Source organism: Rhinoraja longicauda, chromosome 28 (genome assembly GCF_053455715.1).
Source record: "Rhinoraja longicauda isolate Sanriku21f chromosome 28, sRhiLon1.1, whole genome shotgun sequence".
NCBI classification, from domain to species: domain Eukaryota; kingdom Metazoa; phylum Chordata; class Chondrichthyes; order Rajiformes; family Arhynchobatidae; genus Rhinoraja; species Rhinoraja longicauda.
In genome coordinates, this window is record NC_135980.1 from 28,015,129 (window position 1) to 28,040,396 (window position 25,268).

At 41.1% G+C, this 25,268-nt stretch overlaps 1 protein-coding gene across 1 annotated transcript in view; it reads left to right on the forward strand.

Annotated features, from left to right (window-relative positions):
* The first annotated feature begins 3,180 nt into the window (after window positions 1-3,180).
* timm44 (translocase of inner mitochondrial membrane 44 homolog (yeast)) overlaps window positions 3,181-25,268 on the forward strand; it is a 78,180-nt gene continuing 56,092 nt past the window's right edge. The window contains exons 1-5 of the mRNA XM_078423607.1: window positions 3,181-3,221; window positions 15,671-15,778; window positions 17,033-17,203; window positions 17,284-17,364; window positions 20,868-21,008. Of these exons, the coding sequence (XP_078279733.1) occupies window positions 3,192-3,221; window positions 15,671-15,778; window positions 17,033-17,203; window positions 17,284-17,364; window positions 20,868-21,008 (531 nt within the window). The 5' untranslated portion in view covers window positions 3,181-3,191. The remainder of the gene's footprint in view (window positions 3,222-15,670; window positions 15,779-17,032; window positions 17,204-17,283; window positions 17,365-20,867; window positions 21,009-25,268) is intronic.

Consider the following 25,268-nt stretch of genomic DNA (forward strand, 5'->3'; position numbering starts at 1 on the left):
ACATCTTGTATGATGCGAGTGATGTTTGTATTTTTATTTTCTTTTGCTGTTAGAATTTATTAAGTGGGGTTTTGAATAGAGATAGAGAGCTTGCTCTAATCCAAAATCAGTGTGGGAACAGGCCACAGAGTGCAGTGGTTCCAATACACAGTGGCTCGAAACTACCTTTGAGGAACGCTGGCAGGTTGATAGGTTTAATTTTAGGTTGACAGCATGCATGGATAGTGTAAATTATATATTTGGTACTTTAAGGCAATGCTGAGATTAAACTGATTTTCTCACTGCAACAGTACCTCTAATATACAGTTATGGCATAAAAACTGGTGTATTCTGAGGGTACTAGAGTCAGTGGGCTCAATTTTGAAGCATTTTTATTTCTTTAGATATTGGGAACCTTTCCTTGTGTTTCTGCAAAATAACTTATTTTAGAAGCAGGCATCCACTCAACACTGAAATGTCTGCTTACCAATGTGGGGAATATTGTTGGGGATTGGTAGCACCTGCTCCATTTGTTTCCTCACTTCCTTTTGATTGTGATGGAAAGAGCTAATGCCCCATGCTTACCAGCATGGTAAACTCAACAGTGGTCGCTGGATATTGAACGTGTTACTGCAGAGAAATCTCTTAGCTATGGGGAATTACAGCAATGAAGGAGACGCAGTGAGATTATATCCAATCAGAGATGAGAGAATAGGATCCAATATGATCCATCAACATGTGCAGTCGTTCAGAAACACACTGCCAGTCAGAATGTAACAATTACAATGATTACCATGGCATTTTTGGTACCAGCCTTAATGAGCAAGACTAGGACATGGGCAATTTATTGCTGTGGGAATGTCAACAGGGAATATAATATTCGTGCCTTTATTGTATTGTGATTCCTTCTAGCACCAATTCCTTTAATGCTTGCTTTATCGGAAAATATTTTGACTAAAAACAAAAGATAATGGAAACTCGGTATCTCTGGAGAAAGGAACAGAGTTCTGACTGCAATTTATCTGAACCTGGAGACGTAGAACCACCTGCTGGAATCTTGGGTAAAACACAAAGTGTAGTCTAGGGTCCCAACACAATGTCGCAGATCCACATCCTCCACAGATGCTTCCTGACCCGCTGAGTTACTCCAGCACTGTGTTTTATCATCGGGACCTGGTCAATTTTGTTTCCCTGCCACCATTAAATAGATCTCATCTTTGTGTATACACCCTTTCAAAGCTTTCTGACATTTGAAAGCATTAGAGTAATGCAGTTAGTAGATATAATAGTTGAGTGGCATATCTTTCATGGTTTCACATTAGTTCCGTGCATGAACAAACGATCCACCAAAACATCACCAATCAATATTCCTCAGAGATGTGACCTGCTGAGTTACTCCAGCACTCTTATATTGCAGTTCCAGCACTTAGTGTCTTTTTTTGTAAAGCAGCATCTGCAGCGCCTTATGTATAATCCAGGATACGCATCCTGGATGAGTTTCATTAGTCATTCCCTTTTCTGCCCCTTCCCATCAGGCAAGAGATACAGCAGTCAGAAAACTCATAGCTCCAGTTTCTTCACAGATGTTATCAGGTAACGGAACCATCCTACCAACAGAACAGTCCTGAGTCACCATCTACCTCATTGGAGACACTCAGACTATCTTTAATTTGACTTTATCTGGCACTAAACTTTATTCCCTTTATTATCCTGTATTTGTACATTGGTTTTACAGGTGAGGCAGAGGTTCAATTGCTTTTTCAGGTGAGGTAATGGTTCACTTGCACCTCCTCCAACCTCATTTACTGTATCCACTTGCAGGGGTGGATTCCTATATATCGGTGAGACCAAGCGCAGGCTCGGCGATAGTTTTGCTGAAAAACCTCAGCTCAGTCCAACTAAATCTACCTGATGTCCCGGTTGTGAAACACTTTAACTCCTCCACCCATTCCAACAATGACCTTTCTGTCTTGGGCCTCCTCCATTGTCAGAGTGAGGCGCAGCGCAGATTGGGGGAACAGCACCTTACATTTTCGCTTGGGCAGCTTACACCCCAACTGTATGAATATTTACTTCTCTAACTTCATAGAAACAGAAAATTGATGCAGGAGTAGGCCTTTAGGCCCAGTACCGCCATTCAATTTGATCATGGCTGATCATCCAAAATTAGTACCCCATTCTGGCTTTCCCCCCCCCCCATCTCCCTTGATTCCTTTAGCCCCAAGAGCTAAATCTAACTCTGGAAAACAAGTGACCCTTGCCTTCCCTCCATCCCCTTTCTAGTTCGCCGACCGGTCTGACTGTCCTTGATTACACATTTTATCTCTGTATGCTTCGTTGTCAGCTTCTCGTAGCTAACAATGATTACATTTTCTCAAGTTCTCCACCCCCTTTGATGTCTCCTCACACCTAACACTTCCTTACCGGTACCCGTAAAAGGACCACATCACCCCGATTCAGGCCTCTCCACTGGCTCCCATTACGGTACAGAATCGACTTCAAGCTCCTATTCACATACAACGCCCTAAACGGGCTTGCCCCCCCCCCCCCCCCACCATATCAAAAATCTTCTAACCCACCACTCTTTCTCCAGGTCCCTCAGGTTGGCTGACTTGGGGCTACTCACTATCCCGCGGTCTAGGCTTAAGCTCAGGGGTGACCGCGCTTTTGCGGTTGCAGCTCCTAGACTGTGGAACAGCTTCCCTCTCCCCATCAGAACTGCCCCCTCCATAGGCTCAAAACCTATTTCTACTCCCTAGCGTTTGAGGCCCTCTGAGGGGGCGCTGTGAATTGTTTATGTAAATGCTGTTATGTTTGTGTGCCATTGCATGTTCGTTTTTAGTACCTGAACTGATGGTACAGCACTTTTTGTCAACGTGGGTTGTTTTTAAATGTGCTATACAAATAAAATTGACTTGACTTGACTTATCTCTGTATCTCCCTCTCCCCTGATTCTCGGTCTGAAGAAGGGTCTCGACGCGACCCATCACCCATTCCTTCTCTCCAGAGAATGCTGCCTGGCCCGCTGGGGTTACTCCAGGCATTTCGCGTCGAGACATCTGCAGCTCCACGTGTCTCTTGGTTGTTGCAACATTGAAAGGTTTGGCGCCAACCCGTGACGTCACGCCGAATTCGGACACGCCCCCACCCCATCCTCTGCCGACGTCACGCGCGCGCGTCATTTCCGCTTTGGAAGGTCATTCGTCGGTAAGATGGCGGCGTCCGGGAGCCGCAGCTACCGGGTAAGAGAGAACGTGGTTCCAGCCCTCCCCTCCCCGGGCAGCGAGCTGCTGCTGCAGCCGCCGCCACAAACCAGCGCCCACCGGCAGCGCGCATTCCCCACCCGCACAGGCTCCCAACGTGGGGGCCGGTGTGATGTGATGGCAGGCAAGGCCAGCAGCAGTGCCAGGGTGGTCTGTATCTCCATCTTGACGCGTCATCACCATCACTGCTGGTCGGGCTGAGAGAATGTGTAGGAAAGAACTGCAGATACCGGTTTAAATCCAAGGTAGACACAAAATGCTGGAGACAGTAAGGGTCAACAGTCTGAAGAAGGGTCTCGACCCGAAAATGTCACCCATTCCTTCTCTCCTGAGATGCTGCCTGACCCGCTGAGTTACTCCAGCATTTTGTGAATAAATACCTTCGATTTGTACCAGCATCTGCAGTTATTTTCTTACAAATGCTGGAGTAATGTCAGCGGGTCAGGCAGCATCTCTGGAGAGAAGGAATGGGTGACGTTTTTGGGTCGAGACTCTTCTCGATCCAAGGTAGACACAAAATGCTGGAGTAACAACAGCGGGTCAGACAGCATCTCTGCTGGAGAGAAGGAATGGGCGACATTTTCGGGTCGAGACTCTTCTCGATCGGGAAATGTCACCCATTCCTTCTCTCCAGAGATGCTGCCAGTCCCGCTGAGTTACTCCAGCATTTTGTGCCTATTGTCGGCCAGAGAGATACGGCAAGGAGCAAAGTCAGAGAGCCGTGCGCTTTTCTCGGTACGGGTCTGAACATCACAACCAGAGAGTGGCTCACTTCCATTCTAGAGCCCAGACCATCTGCTGTCTCGGTCATAGAGTGATACGGCGTGGAAACAGGCCCAACTTGCCCACACCGACCAACATGCCCCATCTACAGTAGTCCGACCTGGCCCATATCCCTCTAAACCTGTCCGAGCCATGTACGTGTCTAATTGTTCTTAAACATTGTGCTTGTCCCTGCCTCAACTGCCTCCTCTGGCAGCTCGATCATACACCCACCACTTTTTGTGTGGAAAAATGTTACTCCTCAGATTCCGATTAAATCTTTTCTCCTTAAACCAATGTCCTCTGGTTCTCGATTCTCCCTCTCTGGGCAAAAGACTCTGCGTCCATCCGATCTATTCCTCTCATGTTTTTATACACGGTGGCTGTGTGTTTATCGGTGTGGGTTAGAACATCACCAATGAACACTTCCATTCCAAGGCCCAGACCATTTACTGTCTCAATCGTAGAAACAGGTCCATCAGCCCATCTTGCCCAACTGACCAACATGTCCCATCTACACTAGTCCTACCAGCCTGCATTTTGCCCATATCCCTCAGTTCGGGTCACTGTTGGTATCAGTCCTCGCATCGGAAAGATAAATGGCCCATGTTAGCCTGCAGGATCAAACATCCTACCGATTCGATAACTGCATACAAACATCAAGAGAGTCATATTGTATAGGATTGCACTTGTGAAATCAGCTCTTTCTAATTTAATCAAGCGTACTCACCCAGCATTTCAACAAAGTACTTTGGGGTTAATTTTGCTGGCAAGTTGGTTCATGCATTTTTCAAAGTAGCCTATATTGACCATTGGTTGGACATTTTGATCAGCAGGAAGAACTGTGGTGTGAAGGCCAGTGGTATGCAATCACTTTTCCTTCAGTTTAGTTTAGGGATACAGCTTGGAAACAGGCTACAAGAAATTTGTGATTTGCATTGGCGACCATTAACTTGGGCACAATTGGTATCCAAATTGGAGTAGTTGATTAATTTAATTGTTCAGGAAAATCTGGGATCTATTCTATCTGAAATACTCTTGTGTTATTTATTGAAACAGAAATTTGTAACTAATAACCATTCTTCCCAAGTTTTAGAGATATCCATATATGGTAACTTTTTACCTTCAAGAAACTCTGGAAATATGGTCATAAGGAATAGGAGTAGAATTAGGCCCATTAAGTCTACTCCACCATTCAATCATGGCCGATCTATCTCTCTCTCCTAACCCCATTCTCCTGCCTTCTCCCCTTGGCCTCTGACACCCATACTAATCAAGAATCTATCTATCTCTGCCTTAAAATTATCCACTGACTTTGCTTCTACAGCTTTCTGTGGCAAATAATTCCACAGATTCACCACCCTCTGACTAAAGACATTTCTACTCATCTCCTTCCTAAAAGAACATCCTTTAATTCTGAGGCTGTGACCTCTAGCCCTAGACTCTCCCACTAGTGGAAACATCCTCTCCACATCCACTCTATCCAAGCCTTTCACTATTCGGTACGTTTCCATGAGCTCAACCTCATCCTTCTAAACTCCAGCGAGTACAGGCCCAGTTCCGACAAATGCTCATCATAGGTTAACCTACTCATTCCTGGGATCATTCTTGTAAACCTTCTCTGGACCCTTTCCAGAGTCTGCACATTCTCTTGGATGTGGAAACATCCTCAGGTTCCTATTAAATAGTTTCCATTTAAACCTATGCTCTTTGGTTCGCAATTCTCCCTCTCTGCGATGTTCAGACCCATACCAAAATATTTGTTGCGTGGAGACCTTTTGGCCATGAGGGCCATTCACGAATTGCAAAGGGAAGCTTCTGTCTGCGCACGGGCTAATTCTGAATTATAGCTCTAATGTGTAGCAAAATAATTCCTAGTGTGCATCAACTTATTGTACTGAGTTCCAGAGTAATACATTTGATGGTTTATTTTAAAGATACAGTGTGAGCACAAGCCCTTTGGCCCACAGAATCCACGATAACCATTGATCACTTATTCACACTGGTTCCATGTTATCTCACCAGATTGAAAACCCTATTTTAGCAAGAGTTATTTCGTAATAGAGAATGGGCAATAAAGTTTAAAAATTCTGTTTGTCTTTGAGTTGGGCTCACGATCCCCTATTGTCGAATTTAGAGTCAAAGAGAACAGATGCAGACTTTTTGGCTCAAAATGACCAAGCTATTAAAAACTTTCTGCATCCCATTTACTGGTATGATCCAAGGCGTTCTATACCTCAGCCATTAGGGAAAAGATTCCCACTATTGACCCCATCCATGCCCGTGTCATGTACATTTATCAGTGCTCCCCTCAATCAACCTCCTCTGCTCCATAAAAAACAAACCCAGTCTCCCCTCATAAATGCAAAGCTCCATTCAAGACAGCATTCTAATGGTACTCTCGATATTAATTGACAGAACTAGCTCAAGGAACTGTGTAACTTGCTCTTGCTCTTAATTTACATGTCGGTGTGTATTTTCCTTTGGTGCCGATTTTGATATCACCTGCAATTTTTTTTTTACTACCCTTTTGTTACTCATACCGTATGTTATGACCTTTTGTCCTTTGTACATCTCCCAGTCACCTAAATCTTTGTTAAAGTTTGCAATTTTATCCCCCTTGAAGGGAACTCTTCTTTTGTGTTTATCTCGTAGATGCATAACAAATGCCAAGTTTGCTGTCTGTGCATGTGTGTCATTGCTTTAAAGTTAGCCTAGAATAGAACTAGTGCGAATGAGTGATTTCTGGTTGGCATAGACTCAGTGATCTGAACTAGATGATTAATTTCTCCCAATCTGCAACAGTACATTACAAGTTTAGATATGATGTAGTGTTTTTTGTGGTTGTGTGTTATGTGGGGGGGGGGGGGGATCTGTAAAATTGTCTCTTCCGAACGGAGACCCAACCTTTGTCTTCTGGGTCATATCTCCGTTCCCGCTGCGGCCTACCATCGGCCAAGCACCTAGAGCTGGCGGCCTCCACCGGACTTACCATCTGCGGATCTGGCTGCCTTCGGAGGCTGTGGTGGCGCTGCGGAAGCGGCTGCGACTCGCATCCGGAGGCTTCTTCGGCCGTGGGCCACGTGGATATCGGAAGCTCGCAGGCCCTGCCCTGGGTGGGGGCCGACATCGGGAGCTCCGACAGAGTCTTCGCCCGCCCCGAATCGCGAGGCTTGGGTCGGCCCGCCGCGGACCTTTCACCGTCCGGCGCGGCCTGGAACGTGGCAACTTCAACAGCCTGACCGTGGGAGAAGACGGCAGGGGAAGAGAAAAGACATTCTGGCCTTCCATCACAGTGAGGAGGTGACTGGAGGAGACTCACTGTGATGGATATTTCATTTTGTTTGGTGTTGGTTTATGATTTATGTGTATGTGACAAATAAAATTGACTATTGACTTTAATCATCGTGCAGCTTTCACCAATATCTCTAATTGAGCTTGGGGATATGCAACTATTAGAATAAATGAAGTAAAAAGAAACACGCCAACTTAAATGCAGCCATGCCTTCGCACTATAGAACATAGAAGAGTACAGCACAGGAACAGGCCCTTCGTCACACAATGTCTGTGTCAATCATGATGCCAAGTTAATCTCTGCCACTACATGGTCCATATCGTTCCATTCCTTGCAAATCTGCGTACCTATCTAAAAGCCTCTTAAACGTCACTGTTTTATATCTGCTTCCCCCAGGCAGCGCGTTCTGGGCACCCACCACTCTCTGTGTACAAGAAAAACTGGCCCCACACATCTCCTTTAAACCTTCTCCCTCTGACCTTAAAGTGATGCCCTCTACTATTTGACGATAAAGATTCTGACCGTCTATTTGTCTATGTCTCATAATTTTATATAGTTCTCCTCAACCTCTGACACTAGCTAATACCATCGAATCCAGGCAGCGTTCTGGTAAATGTCTTTTGCACCCTTTCCAAGGCCAAAATCATTCTTCCTGTAAAGGGGTGACCAGAATATTTTTAAGACGGAGATTTTTCAGATTTTTGATTAGTAAAGGTGTCATGGATTATGGGGCGAAGGCAGGGGAATGGGGTTGACAGGGAAAGAGATCAGCCACGATTGAATGGTGAGTAGACTTGATGGGCCGAATGGCCTTATTCTGCTCCCTGAACGCATGAACTACACACAATATTCCAACCAAAGTTTTTAAAAGTTGTAACACAACGTCCTGACTCTTGTACTCAGTGCCTCGATATTTTAAGGCAAGCAAACCATACACCTTCATAACCATTCTTGTGTTGCCACTTTCAGAGATTTAGGATTTAGGCACCAAGATCCCTCTCTACATCAATGTTGTTCAGCGTCTGGCCAAAGAACAGTGTTCTTTCCCCTTGCATTTGATTTCTCAAGGGGCAACACTTCACACTTGTTCAGATTAAACTGCATCTGCCTTTTCTCTGCTTTATCTGTAAATGATCTAAATCACGATGTATCTTTTGACAGCCTTCCTCACTGTCTGCAACTCCATCAATTCTGGGTTTTTTCCCACCAAATTACCAACCAACATCTACATTTACACTCATATTGTTTATATATCACAACCAATAGAGGTTCTTGTACAATAGGTCTCGACCCAAAACGTCACCCATTCCTTCTCTCCCGAGATGCTGCCTGACCTGCTGAGTTACTCCAGCATTTTGTGAATAAAAACCTTCGAGAGGTTTTTGTACAGATCTCTTCGGAACACCACTGGTCACAGACCACCAGCCAGAATAACACCCTTCCACCACAACCCTCTGTCTTCTATGGGTAAGCCAAAATCCAAACTACTAAATCACCAAGGATCTAATGCATCCGCTTACCCAGAAGGGACTTCATCAAATGCCTGACTAAAACCCATGTAGACAGCATCCACTGCCATATCATTCACATTGGTCATTGGTCACCTCTTCAAAAACCTCAGTTAAATTAGTAAGACATGACTTGCCGCAACAAAGTGGTGAAGGCAAGCATGCCACCTTACTGCACATCTCATCAGGCCCTGGGGGATTTATCAATTTTAATGGGTTTCAAGAGTCCCACATGTTCTCAAACTGCCATATTATAATTCCCCCACTGATCTCACTATCATCCATGGCACGTGGCAAGGTACTAGCAATGAATAGATGGTAGAAGATTGGCTGACTGTCAAAAGAGTGTGAAATTAAGGAGCCGTTTCTGGTTGCCTGCCAGTGACTAGTGACGCTTGCAGGGGGCGTTGTTGGGTCTGCCACTTTTCACGTTAAATGTTAAACTGGATGATGGAATTGATTACCTTGTGGCTAAGTTTGCAGATGATACAAATATAGGTGCGGGGCAGGTAGTTTTGGGGAAGTATGGAGTCTGCAGAATGACTTGGACAGGTTGGGAGAGTGGGCAAAAAAGTGGCAGATGTATAATACAGCATAGCAAATTGCATGGTTATGCACTTTGGTAGAAGGAATATGGGCACAAACTATTTTCTAAATGGGGAGAGGATTCAGTAATCAGAGGTGCAAAGGGACTAATGAGTGCTGGTGCAGGATTCCCAAAAAGTAAATTTGCAGGTTGAGTCGGTAATAAGGAAGGCAAAAGCAATGTTAGCATTGGTTTCGAGAAGGTTAGAATATAAAAGCAAGGATGTAATGCTGAGGCTTTTGGAGGCGCTGGTCAGACTGCATTTGAAATACTGTGAGCAGTTTTGGGCCCCCATATCTGAGGAAGGATGTGCTGGCGTTGGAGAGGGTCCAGAGGAGGTTATTTATTTCACAAAATGCTGGAGTAACTCAGCAGGTCGGGCAGCATCTCAGGAGAGAAGGAATGGGTGACGTTTCGGGTCGAGACCCTTCTTCAGACTGATGTCAGGTGGACGGTCCAGAGGAGGTTTGTGAGAATGATCCTGGGGATAATTGGGTTAACATATGGGGAGTGTTTGATGGCTCTGAGCCTGTGCTGGCTGGAGTTTAGAAAGATGAGGGGAGGTCTCATTGAACCCTACCGAATAATGAAAGACCAAGATAGAGTGGATGTGGAGGGAATGATTCCAGTAGCGGGTGAGTCTAGGACCAGAGGGCACAGCCTCGGAATAAAATAACCTCGCTTCAGAATGGAGATGAGGAATTTCATTAGCAAATGGATGGTGAATCTGTGGAATTCATTGCCACAGATGGCTGCGGAGGCCAAGTCATTGGGTATTTTTAAAGTGGAGATAGATAGGTTCTCGATTAGTAAGGGCGTCAAAGGTTGCGGTGAAAAGTCAGGAGAATGGGGTTGAGAGGGAAGAATAGACCAGCCATGATTGAAGGGCAGAGATGTCTCGATTGGCTGAGCAGCCTAATTCTGCACCTATACTCTTTTCCTTGTGGAATACAGATGCAAAGTAGTTTAGTTCGTTGCCAACGTCCTCTGACACCTAGCACATAGTACCCTCCTTTATCTTAGAGTGGCCCTCCCTTCTCCCTAGTTATCCTCTTGTTTGTTCTGTATTTATAAAAAGCCTTGGGATTTTCTTTAGTCCTACATAAAGAAACATACTTCTTTCCTCTGGTCGGTAAACATTGTTATCATTGAACTCTCAGTAAGCAACATAATGAAACATTGCTGGTTCATTAAATAAGCCTTTATTCCTCCAAAAATTATATATATCCTTCCTGTTTTGGAGTATTGCAGATACTTCAGTGCAGTGGAAAACAAGACGAAGTGCTGGAGTAACTTCGCAGGTCAGGCAGCATGTATGGAAAACATGGTTAGGTGAAGTTTCGAGTTGCGACCCTTCATCAGAATGATTCACGCTATGATTCATGCTAATTCAGTTTGCAGAAGAGTCCCGATCCGAAAAATCGCCTATCCGTGTTCTCCAGAGATGCTGCCTGACCCGCTGAGTTACTCCAGCACTTTGTGACTTTATATTTATAAACTGGCACTTGCAGTTCCTTTTGTCTACCTAATTGTAGTTGCCCATTCTTGATCTTAAACAATATGATTTAATAAGTATTGTAATGCATATAAGACAAGGAAGCGTTACCACCAAACCTGATCATGACCTTGTTTGATGTTCACAAAAATGCATTTTGGATGTCAGTTGGATATCTCCGCACTTGATTTCTGATAAGAAGACTTGTTTCATGCTCATTGAACAGAGCAATTCAGTTCTGACTCAATTGGTATGAAGTTGACTTTCTAGGCAATGAGGATGCCACAATGCTGTTAAAATATATTTTAGTCATGCAGCACAGAAACATACCCTCTGGTCCAACACATCCACGATGCCTCATCTAAGCTGGTCCCATTTGCCTGCGTTTGGCCCATATCCCTCTAAATCTTCGTAGAAATGAGGAACTGCACATACTTGTTTACAAAAAAAGACACGGAAGAGCTGGAGTGACCCATTGAGGTACTCCAGCACTTTCTGCCCCTTCTGAATCTTTTCTATCCATGTACCATGTACCTGTCCAAGTGTCTTTTATGTGGAGTGTTAATTAGAGTGAGTCACAACTAATAGATTTAATGAAAAGTGACGTTTTCACAGGGCATGCTGAAAGCTGAACGGTTTGAAAGGTTAAAATGTCTTTGAGAAGTGCAGTGTTTCATCACGCCATGTTATTTTGTCTCTTGATGAACTTGGTGAGATCTTGAAAGTAAATATGTTATTGAAAAATTCAGAGCAGTCGCGCAGTCCTGAAGAATTCGATTTTCTGTCAACGTTTTGGCATCTGGCCATCTCGCCTAGTCTTCCAAATTCATTAGTGTCAATTACATTCAGTTGTGGTCAGCCATGTCCACTATGACATTGATGAATGATACAGGTTTAAGGGCAGGATGACGACAACATTTGATTATACTATTACATAGAAACATAGAAACATAGAAAATAGGTGCAGGAGTAGGCCATTCGGCCCTTCGAGCCTGCACCGCCATTCAATATGATCATGGCTGATCATCCAGCTCAGTAACCTGTACCTGCCTTCTCTCCATACCCCCTGATCCCTTTAGCAAAAAGGGCCACATCTAACTCCCTCTTAAATATAGCCAATGAACTGGCCTCAACTACCTTCTGTGGCAGAGAATTCCACAGATTCAGCACTCTCTGTGAAGAAATGTTTTCTCATCTCGGTCCTAAAAGACTTCCCCCTTATCCTTAAGCTGTGACCCCTTGTTCTGGACTCCCCCAACATCGGGAACAATCTTCCCGCATCTAGCCTCTCCAACCCCTTAAGAATTTTATATGTTTCTATAAGATCCCCCTCAGTCTTCTAAATTCCAGCGAGTACAAGCCTAGTCTATCCAGTCTTTCTTCATATGAAAGTCCCAGGGATCAATCTAGTGAACCTTCTCTGTACTCCCTCCAAGGCAAGAACGTCTTTCCTCAGATTAGGAGCCCAAAACTGCACACAATACTCCAGGTGCGGTCTCACCAAGGCCCTGTACAACTGCAGTAGAACCTCCCTGCTCCTAAACTCAAATCCTCTTGCTATGAATGCCAACATACCATTCGCTTTCTTCATTACAATAAAATAAAATAAATTCTCTTCAGCAAAAGGATTATATTTGTTTTTTTTTTAAATAGCTGGAACAAACGATGAAAAGGCTTCAACATATATTAGGCTGCCAGGGAATAAGACCCCATTTTCAAAATTAAGACGCCATAAATGGATCATAACAATTTAACTTTGGGGTCATTAATGGAAGTACAAAGCATTGTCAGCCTGCCCATGTAAGAAAATATTATTTCTGGAATAGTACCACTGGAAATGTTAACCTGTAATGCAGTTGTTAATGCACTTGATATATATTTGCAGTTTCTTAAGGTTTTATTCCAATTTTTGAACATTTATGATTTCCTCCTCTGCATGTTTTTAGGGATGATTTCACTGCAATTGTAGGTGGTGATGTTTTCATTTAGTACTTGGTTCCAGTGGTAGTACACCACCATATCTTTTATTTTAATTTTTATCAGAGCATTTAACCTAAGATTCTAGTGAAAATTCTAACCATTATAGCAGAGAGCACAGTCAGCAATCTCTGCCTCTACATATAGCATTCTCTTCTACTCCACCAAATACAGTTGAGCTGGATAGTAATCATTGGTAATATCGTATCATTTATCTCATCAAAAATCAGATTGCTTGGTTAAAATTCAAGATTCAAGATTCAAGATAGCTTTATTGTCATCCAAATTGGACGAAAATAGCTCACAACCCAGAACCAGTGAGGGGATCGCGTGCCATTTACAAAATCCTCACCGCAGGATTTGATTTCCTCTGAATGATCTTTTGTTTGTTTGGTTGATAACCCAAATATGTGGTGAGCTTTTTTAGAGTGGAATACTGCAGCAAAATCTCCATAATCTTCATAATCACTTGGACTCTATTTGCCATTGTTGATCTTAGATAAATCCTTTAATCACTGAAAGGTGGACACAAAATGCTGGAGTAACTCAGCGGGTAAGGCAGCATCTCGGGAGAGAAGGAATGTGGGACGTTTCGGGTCCAGACTGAAGAAGGGTCTCGACCCGAAACATCACCCATTCCTTCTCTTCCTGAGATGCTGCCTGACCCGTTGAGTTACTCCAGCATTTTGTGTCTACCTTCGATTTAAACCAGCACCTGCAGTTTTCCCACACTTCTAATCATTGGATCTGGCCTCAAATCCCTATAATGAGAGGAAGAAATATTAATGCTCATCATCACTAACCAGCCATTCCAGTTTATTTTATTAATGTGTGGCCTAGATTGTTTCAGCTTTGGTTGTGGTATTCGCCATTTAATATCAGAGCTTATTTGAATAATTACCATTTGAGTAATTTCAAAACCATAGAGAATAGGCCAAATAAATTGGAACTTAAAGATAGGCGCAAAGTGCTGGAGTAACTCAGCGAGTCAGACAGCATCTCTGGAGAAAAAGGATGGGTGATGTTTCGGGTCCAGTGGTGGGGTCCTGACATCACATCACCCATCCGTTTTCTCCAGAGATACTGCCTAACCTGCTGAGTTACGCCAACACTTTGTGTCTATCTTTGGTATAAACCAGCATCTGTAGTTCTTTGTTTCTACAAATTGGAAATTAAGTTGTTCTTTCAAGTCTGAAGAAGGATCCCGACCTGAAACGCCATCTATCCTTTTTCTCCAGAGGTGTTGCATGACCCGCTGAGTTACTCCTGCATTTTGTTACTCCTGCATCTTTGGTATAAACCAGCATCTGCAGTTCTTTGTTTCTACAAAGTTGGACGGACTTTTGAGTGATTTGTAATGTGACTATCCTTGCTGTTTGGGTAGGCTTATGTGGTTATCTGTGGAATTCTCTGCCTCAGAAGGCAGTGGAGGGCAATTCTCTGAATGCATTCAAGAGAGAGCTGGATAGAGCTCTTAAGGCTAGCGTAGTCCGGGGGAATGGGGAGAAGGCAGGAACGGGGTACTGATTGAGAATGATCAGCCATGATCACATTGAATGGCGGTGCTGGCTCGAAGGGCTGAATGGCCTCCTCCTGCACCTATTGTCTATTGCAGGATCAAGCTCTGCATTGTAAAAGAACAGTCTATTTTAACATAACTAAAAACAATGAAAAAACACTGCAAGCCACAATGTACAGATATTTAATGTTCTAGAAACAAATTGTCAGGAAATGAAATGTGTTTCTAACTTATCTGAGTTGGCAGTAGAATGTTTAGTTACAAAATAGTTGCTGCATTTCTCTGCAGAATAAGGGTAATCGAAACTAATGATAATTCAATTGCAAAGCTTTGGATACATTTTAGCATCATAAGAATATGTGTGCCTTCTTTAAGTTTGTCTTGCATTTCCAAGGTTCATTTATTGGGACACTTCCTCCATAGTAAACACAGCGGAAGTAGGAGTTTCCCCAGTGTCATAAGGTCATAAGTGATCGGAGCAGAATTAGGCCATTTGGCCCATCAGTTCTACTCCGCCATTCAATCATGGCTGATCTATCTCTCCCTCCTCACCCCATTCGCCTGCCTTCTCCCCCTTGACACCCGTACTAATCAAGAATCTATCTATCTCTGCCTTAAAAATATCCACTGACTTGGCCTCCACTGTGGCAAAGAATTCAACAGATTCACCACCCTCTGGCTCAAGAAATTCCTCCTCATCTTCCTTTAATTCCTTTAATTCTGAGATTGTAACCTCTGGTCCTAGACTCTCCCACCAGTGGAAACATCCCCTCCACATCCACTCTATCCAAGCCTTTCACTAATCGGTAAGTTCTCAGAAAGTATTCAGTGCTCAGTCCATTTGGAATTCTCCGTACATTTTTCCTAAACTGCAGAAAAACCCCGTGTTAATTCTTGCATCCTCTTTTAATAAATGTAGTAAAAATGATCTGTAGATGCTGGGAAGAGCATAATGTAATGCTGGAGAACAAAATGTTGGAGTAACTCAGCGGGTCAGGCAGCAACTCTGGAGAAAATGGACAGGTGACTGAAGAAGGGTCCTGACCCGAAACGTCACAGATTCATTTTCTCCGTAGATGCTGCCTGACCCGCTGAGTTACTCCAGCATTTTGTATCTATATTATGCTCTTTTGTGTGATAAAACAGTTTCCATGGGTTTTTTTTCACGTGATAATGATTAGAAATCTAGTAATTCAATAAAAGTTAAATACTTCTGGGTGTCTTGAGGGATATAAGATGCTGTAAAATGAAACCACTCATTTTTATTATAAATCTTTTATTTGCAGATATGTCTATCAACAAGTATTAAGCTATTATCCACAAGATCTCAAGTCCCAGTGCACAACAGAACACGGATTTACAGGATATGCAATCGTTCTGCAGAGCAGTGTCAGGTAATGTAAACATTGAAACCAAAGAAAGGAGATGTAATAAAATTAATTACATCTTGTATAAAAAAATTGGTCATGCTGGGCAAATGGCCAGTGTCCCAATAGCTCACTTGGAATATACTGTATAGAAAAACCTAGCCACGCCTTTGGTATTACGAGTAATGGGTTGTCTCTCACCTGTTCTCTTTCTTGCTGCACCAATTTGATGCCTTATTTGCACCGAAGACTCCACGAGTCATAACCTTGAACCAGTGAGGTGCTTACTTGCCATTTACAAACTCTTAATCTCAGTTCCCTTTACAATTGCTAATGCTTTTGCCTCTTCCACGGTAGGAGTGCCAGATTGGAAGCACGAGCCCATATATCTCGTTGAGCTTGTTCCAGTACTTTGTTTGATACGGTCTGTTCTGTGCCTCTAGTTACCAATTTTCCATCTTTAAACCTTCATAACCTTGTTTTAAGAAGGGTCTCGACCCAAAATGTCACCCATTCCTTCTCTCTAGAGTTGCTGCCTGTCCCGCTGAGTTACTCCAGCATTTTGTGTCTACCATCGATTTAAACCAGCATCTGCAGTTCTTTCCTACACATAGCCTTGTTTTATAATCCATCTTGAAAATCGCAACCGATTCAAACTCCTAACAGCTTCTTTTTGGGAAATAATAATTCCATTACCCGCATTCTTAATTTGAAAGGATACTTTCATTACATTTTTAAAGTGCCCAGTTTTTAAGATGGTGCCTTATTCTGGATTCTCCCCTCCAGCTGAAACATCGGCTTTATATTCTCTCTCTCCAACACTATTGCCACTTTAATTTAATTAGATGGATCTGCAAAATTCTAAATTCAAGCCAATATATGTTTGGGTTATGCATCTGCTCTCAGAATTTAATCCTTGGTATTATTCTGATAATCTCTGTGTACATTGCCAAAACCAGATGAAATTTCAGAGTTTAAACAAGACTATGGTAGTTCAGTAGAAGATTTTCCTCCACTATATTGATTATTTGCCAGTGCATTATTAATCTTGCCCCTGCTGACGATGAGATATTATTGGTAATATCCAATATATGAATGGATTCTCAAATGACAGTCTTCATATCAGTCCCATGTTCTTTAGCCATCTCCACACCATCCCTGTGCCTTTAAGAGAAGCAAATGAGAGATGGATGCCATCTGTGGCAAGACTGAGTGTCCAAGCTGATTGTCCAAAAAGCTAAGGCTACGGAGTTTGTTTGAAATGTTCTCATTTCTTTACAGGTTCGAAGTTACACGTCAGAAGGGAGAAGGGGTTTTCTCGGTGGTTTATTAGACAATATCAAACAAGAACTAGCAAAAAACAAAGAAATGAAAGATAGTATTAAGAAATTTCGAGACGAAGCAAAAAGGTTAGAAGAATCAGAAGCTTTACAAAGAGCAAGGAAAAAATATGTAAGTTAAAAAAAAAAATCTTCATATGTTAGGCACGGTCATAAATTTTACTGTGATTAAGTATTGTTTATTTTTTTCAGAAAACTATTGAATCTGAAACAGCAAAAACCTCAGAAGTTTTAAAGAAAAAACTGGAAGAGTTTTCAGAAACAGTAAAAGAGGTGAGTTTAGCTGATGATCTAACTGACAATATCGGAGAACTGTTTTCAAAGTTGGCAATTTTCTCAATTACTGCTTCTCAACTGTAAAAGTTTACAGCACAAGTTCTGTTTTATCAGGTAGCATGGCGCCGATACCACTAGTTTTTCTTGTCTTACATCCAATGGCATATCATGCTGCATCTTGACTCTTGCCAATTCCAAGTTATGGGAACATAGGAGCAGGCAGTTAGCCATTTAAGTTCTTCAGACTATAACTTAATTCTATCAGATGATGGCTAATCTGGGATCTAAATCTCCAAATCCAATCTTGTTGATAGAAAAAATCATCAGCCTCAATTTTAAAATGAACAATTGATGTACCATTAGTTGCCATTTGCAGAAGCAAGTTACAAATTTTGACCACCTTCTTCCTGTGACTGTGTTTCCTTCTTCCTGTGACTGTGTTTCCTACTGTGTTGGCTGAAAGACCAACTTCCAATTTCTAAACCATGATCTTTAGCGTAGATACTTCAACCAGCATAAATAATATCTCGCTGTGCCCAAGAGAAGGCATTTTATTAAATGAAATTATAAGATTTAAAAACACAACTAATCACTGTATCATCTTACTCCACTTCAAATACTAGCCCAAAATATTTATTCATTTAATGTCTTTGGCTTATTTTCACTTTGACTTTATTTTCAAGTGTCCACTTTTGCAATTATTTAGAAATCTGTCGCAAGAGGTCAAAAGCCCGGGACATTAATTTATAAGTAATTATTGGAAAGATTAGAAGGGATTTCAATGGAATTTATTCTCAACAAAAGATTGCTGCCTGGAAAGTAGAGGTGGAAACTTTCATGATGTTTAAGTAGCACAGGGTTATGGGCCAAGCCTAGGCAGGTCAGACTAGTGTAGATGGGACATGATAGTCGGTGTGAGCAAGTTGGGCCGAAGGGCCTGTTTCCACGCTGTATGACTCTATGACTCTTGTATGTGCAGTTGAAGAACCACGACCTTGATTCATGATCTAAAGGCCTGTGTTGTAAGGTAGCATTGGAATGGGTAGTTTATTTTTGACTGTTGCAGATGTGATAGACCAGATTTCTACCTGTTCATTTTCTGAGCCTCTGTTGCCCTTTATATCTCTCCTAGTCGGCAGGATCCATTTAAGTTTTTACTTTGAAGGTAGACACAAAATGCTGGAGTAACTCAGCGGGACAGGCAGCAACTCTGGAGAGAAGGAATGGGTGACGTTTCGGGTCGAGACCCTCCTTCAGACTTCTGAGTCTGAAGATGGGTCTCGACCCGAAACATCACCCATCCCTTCTCTCCAGAGATGCTGCCTGTCCTGCTGAGTTACTCCAGCATTTTGTGTCTACCTTCGATTTAAACCAGCATCTGCAGTTCTTTCCTACACATGTTTTTACTTTACGTATGCACTAGTTTTATCTCTTATCATCCATTCAAGTCGATCTTATCTTGTCCTTAAAGGATAGAAGTTGGTTTTAAACTTTAACAGATTTGCCCCGTGTACCGTGAGGATCCTGTATTTCATTCTTTTGAAACTAGGCTGATTTAAATGTGCAACAGAGTAAACCATCGCAATAGTGGACTGGGGGGGGGGAATGGTGTCCGTTTTGCCGATTGTCCACCATAACTGAGCGAGGGGTGTAAAGTTTAACCCAAAGCCGGGAGGGAAGAAACGCAGCGTCATGGGAGGGGGGAGGGTTAAACAAGTGGGAATTCACAGGCCAGGGAGCCACAGAGCCCCCGGCCCCGCACGCGGTGCGCCCGGGACGGGCTCGGTACTCACGCCCCCTTCATGCTGCTCGCTCTCTCCGCTCCCCCCAAACTGTAGCTCCTGCCACGGAAGTGGGTAACTGACGGAAGTGGGGAGAAGGCGGTGCGATGGGAGCTCTGGTCCGCTCAAAGATACTGGAGGAGCCAGATGGACCACTCCGTCGAAACCGCCCATGCTGAAGTGTAGCACGCAAAGGAGAGTAATGTCCGCCATTTTAGTAGGCAAATCCCGCTGTTCGTTATGCCTCTCGCAGTGTAATCAGTGTTTTGGGGGAACAGTATGTGTGATGATACCATTAAAATGCAGAATATATCTCGTCTATCGATTCACAGATTTTTGTTATTTTTCTTTTAAAATATTCCTGCGAGTTTCTGCCTACTAAAATGGCGCTATGACATACTACGGATTTTAGGGTCGAGTGGTCTATCTTGCTCTGCTGTATTATCTTTGGGTCCGCCATAACCAAAATTTGCAATATAGAGGTCCGTTATTGCGAGGGTTTACTGTATTAGTAGTTCATTTCAAATATCTCCTTTTCGAGCGCTATGTTGAATTCAAGTATATTATGGCATTTATATAAAGGATCACTCGCCTTTGGGCTGTTAACTACATAAAACCTGTTAATGGGACAAATGGCCTAATTTCTGCAGAATTGCTCGGTATCAGCGTTGAAAGTCAGGAAACCTATGCAAAGCAGAGGTCCCTAATTTCCATTCAGCTGATTGCCTAGGATTTCCTGCGTGTGTTCTGATGTTGAACACTCCATCGCCCCTCCCAGCAGCATTTCCCTGGGAACTCAGACGCACACACAACATTCAACCATTCCAAAGGGGGAAACATGCTTTTTCTTGCTTTAATTGAAGGAGTGTTTATCGCTAAAAGTATTGAATAACTAAAGCACATAAAACAGCAGAAAGTCTTTTCTTGTAAACCCTCCAGTCCCCGTAACATCTCGTGAATCTTTTCTGTGCCCTTGCAGCTTAATGACATCCTTCTTTTAGTTATGCGACCAAAACTGCACGCAATACTCTGTATGGTTTCTTCAACGTCTTGTACAGCTATAAACTGACGTCCCAACTCCTGTACGCCATGTCCTGACTGATGAAGGAAAGCATGCCAAACACCTTTTTTGCCATCCTGTGCTGCCACTTTCATGGAACTATGTACTTGCATCCTTAGGTTTCTCATTTTATAATACTCTCCAGGACCCTGCCATTTACTCTATCCAAGCCTTTCACTATTCGATACGTTTCAATGACGTTCCCCCTTATTCTTCTTAATTCCAGTGAGTCCAGGCCCAGTGCTGTCAAACGCTCATCATAAGTAAACTCACTCATTCCTGGGATCATTCTTGTAAACCCTCTCCAGGGCCAGCACATCCTTCCTCAGATATGATGCCCAAACTTGCTCACAATGCACCAAATGCGGCCTGACCAGTGCCTTATTGAGCCTCAGCATTGCATCCCTGTTTTTGTATTCTAGCCCTCTGGAAATAAATGCTAGCATTGCGTTTGCCTTCTTTTTTGAGACCAGTAAAGTGAACACAGAGCTTTCAGCACCTGCAGAACCGTACCTCTGCAGGCGCCAGCACTGGGAAGAGAATTAATCTGCCCGATTCACATGTGTCTGACGTTAGTGGAGTTTGACTCTTTACCTCATGAGCTTTTGAAGGTTGTTGATTATCATACGTTTACTCGCGTGTTCTTTTCTCCACCACAGAGCCTCGATGAAGTTGGTAAATCTGATATCGGTAAAAAAATCAGGGAAGGAGTGGAAGAAGCAGCAAAACAGTCTGCAGAAACTGTCAGCAGGAGTGGGGAGAAAATTGGGAAAACCACTGCTTTCAAAGCTATTTCTCAGGTAAATAACACCAGTTACAGCAAATTGCTGCAATGAATCTGTTGACTGCAAGATACACCCGTGTTCAAAATTGCGCTCAACATAGAAACATAGAAAATAGGTGCAGGAGTAGGCCACTCGGCCTTTCGAGCCAGCACCGCCATTCAATATGATCATGGCTGATCATCCAAAATCAGTACCCCGTTCCTGCTTCCTCCCCATATCCCTTGATTCCGTTAGCCCTAAGAGCTAAATCTAACTCTCTCTTCAATACATCATAGAATTTATACATTATAGAATTTATTTATATAAAATGAAATTTAAGTCATGTAGGTTAACTGTATATATGTTAATAGTAGGAAACTGCGTGGGTTTCCTCCGGTTGCAGGAGAATGGGGTTAGGAGGGAGAGATAGACCAGCCTTGATTGGTGTAGAATGGCCTAATTCTGCTCCTATCACTTATGACCTTATAGTATTTGATAGGAACCACAGAAAAGGACGTTCCTAAATTCCAATCTTGATGATTTTTTATTTTTTATTTTTTATTTTTTGAAAAGCATATGTACAAATAGAAATAAGAAAAAACACATTTGTTACAAAGTTCTTACATAGCTTCAATTTTTAAATTTTTGAAGAGAGAAAGTAAAAATAAAAATAAAAAACTATAAACTTGGGGAGAGAGAATAAGAGGGTTAATAAAAAAATAAAAAAAGGATCTAACAATAAAAATTAAAGGGAGTAGATCCGGGAGACAATAACCACAGTTGTACATCCAACCCCTAACTCAAGTTTCAACTTTTAATTTAAATTTTTTTATTTTAGTCCTGTGCCAAACCTATTTACTTTTCTAAAAATTCAATAAATGGAGACCATATTTTTAAAAACAACTCAGGTTTGTCGATTAAGGCAAACCTTATTTTTTCCAAATGCAGGGTCTCTGTCATTTCCGTAGTCCACATTTTAATTGTGGGGGTTATTGGTTTTTTCCAAAATTTAAGTATTAATTTTTTCGCAGTTATTAGACTGTAATCAAGAAAATGTACCTGACTTACTGTAAAATTTGAGTTATGTTCTGATAATCCTAATATAATTAATTTTGGGTCCATATCTAATTTTTTATTAATAACTTTAGAAACTATTTTAAAAATCTCCAACCAGAAGTTTTGCATTTTTATACAAGTTACGAAAATATGAGTTAAATTAGCTTCTTGAAATTGACATTTATCACAAATAGGAGAGATACTAGGAAAAATCCTATTTAATTTCGTCTTCGAATAATGTAATCTATGTATTATTTTAAATTGTATTAAGGAATGTCTAGTATTCAATGAACATTGAAGTATATGTTGTAAGCTTTCATCCCATATATCTTGCATTATAAATTGATTCAATTCGTCCTCCCATGCTCGTCTATAAGATTCTGATGACGGAATGTCAGTGTCAAGGAGAGTATTATAAATAAAGGATATTAATTTATTTGAATTATAATATCGATTCAGGCATACATCAAGTGTTTCTGGACCTCTAAACTTATATTCTTGCATGTGTGATTTTACATAATCTCTAAGTTGTAAATATCTAAAATAATTATTAACATGTAATCCGTACTTCTGCTGTAACTCCTGAAACGAAAGAAAAGTTCCCTTATGATAAAGATCTCCCACCCTTTTGATTCCATAACTTTTCCATTGAGCAAAGCCTCTATGTAAGACAGACGGTTTAAAAGAAGGATTATTCGCAATAGGAAGGAAAACAGATAATTTACTCAATTTTAACGTAAGCTTTAATTGTTTCCAGGTACGGATAACACTATGTATAATGGGATTACCTCCATATGTTTTTTTATTTAAATTTATTGGAGCTAAGAGGATCGCACCAATATCGAATGGTAAACATTCCTCTTTCTCCATCTTTAACCAATCCGGTTGTTGATCAGAATCATCCAACCAGCAGGTTATATTTTTAATATTAACCGCCCAATAATAAAATAAAAAGTTAGGTAAAGCAATTCCTCCATTAATTTTAGACTTACATAAGTGTCTTTTATTTATTCTATGAGTCTTGTAGTCCCAAATAAAATTAGTGACAATTGAATCAATTTAAAAAAAAAACTTTTTTGGAAGATAGATCGGAATTGCTTGAAATAAATATAGTAGCTGTGGAAGAAAGATCATCTTTATAGCATTACTACGACCAACTAATGATATAGGAAGTGTTTTCCAAAATTGGATATTTCTGTGTAATTTAGCAAGTAAAGGAGGAAAATTTGATTTAAATAAAGAAGTATATTTCCTAGTCACGTAAATTCCAAGATATTTAAACTTTTCATAGGCAATTTTAAAAGGAAATTGTTGAAGTATGGCCGGATTATGCTCCATTATTGGCATAATTTCACTTTTATACCAGTTAATTCTATAACCTGAAAATGAACCAAATTGAGTTATGAGATTTAATAAATTCGGAATGCTAATTTCTGGCTTTGTAATATATATTAATACATCATCCGCATATAAAGAAATTTTATTGGTTGTATGTTTAGTGTTGTAGCCATGAATATCTGAATTTGATCTAATACTCTCAGCAAGTGGTTCTATAATAAGGGCAAATAAAAGTGGTGATAGTGGACATCCTTGTCTACAACCCCTAGCTAAATGAAATTTAGATGACAGCATTTGATTAGTTAATATTCTAGCTGTTGGGGATGTATATAAAAGTTTCACCCATGCACAAAAATTTTCACCTAGTTGAAATTTTTCCATCACTGAGAAAAGATAGGGCCATTCTACTTGATCAAATGCTTTTTCAGCATCTAGCGAGATGATTGCTAAATCTTCATTTAATAGTCTATTTGAATAAATTATATTAAACAAGCATCTCAAGTTGAAAAATGAATATCGTTTAGCTATAAAGCCTGATTGATCGGGGTGTATCAATTTGTCTATAACTAGACTTAATCTCTGAGCTAAAATTTTCGCTAATATCTTCTGATCAGTATTTAAAAGAGCTATCGCCCTATATGAACCAGGGTCTTCAGAATCCTTATCTTTTTTAGGAATGAGGATTATTGTTGATTCAGTCAGAGTTTGTGGCAATCTCTGTTGTTTAAAGGCGTGACTATATACAGTTTGCAAACGTGGAGAGATCAAACCACTAAATTTTTTATAAAATTCATTATTTAAGCCATCAGGGCCAGGAGTCTTCCCATTTTTCATGGATTTAATAGTCTCTTCAACGTCCAGTAAATTTCTATCACTCACATTCAAACCAGGAAGATTACATTCCTGCAAAAACTTTTGCATCTGCGCAGAAGTATCTGTTATTTTTGATGAATATAATGACTGATAAAATTGCAAAAATCTCTGATTAATATCCTTAGGTAGTTTAAGCAAATCTCCATTTTCTGATCTAATTTTATGAATTGTAGAATCATCTTCTAATTTACGGAGTTGACGTGCTAGCAATTTCTGTGGTTTATCTCCAAATTCAAAATGTTTTTGTTTAGTATATTGAAAAAGCCTTAAAATATGAGCTGAAAGGATATAATTTAACTTATATTTGAGAACTGCAATTTTATTATGTATTTCAATAGAGGGAGCGATGGCATTTGTTATGTCTAACTGTCTTATCTGACTTTCCAGGTCATTCTGTTCAGCTCGGTTCTTCTTGTTTTGAGACGCTTGAAAAGCAATAATACATCCTCTCACAAACGCTTTAAATGTTTCCCAAAGCAGGGACGCAGATGTTTCAGGAAGGTCATATGCGTTAAAAAAAATCTCAAATTGCGATTTAAGATAGTCATAACATGCTTTTTCATTTAAGATTTGCGGATTAAATCTCCAATTAGTCTGTTTCCCCGTTACTCCTTGGAGTTTTACCCTAAATGTTAAAGGGGCATGATCGGATATAATAATATTATGATATTTCGAATTATACGTATAAGGAATAAGTTTGGAGTCCACCAAGAAATAATCAATTCTTGAATAAGTTTTATGCACAGGTGAATAAAATGAATACTCTCGGCCTGAAGGATTATCAATCCTCCAAACATCTTTTATATTTGCATTATTTATATAAGAGTTTAATAATTCACACGACTTGGATTTTGTTTTCCTTTGAGTTGAAGATCTATCCAAATAAGGATCTAATGTACAATTTAAATCTCCTCCAATTATCAAGTTATATTGTCCAAATTCTGGAATGGTATTAAATATTTTTTTAAAAAATAACGGATTATCAAAATTTGGTGCGTAGACATTCACCAATATCAATTTTGTAGAATA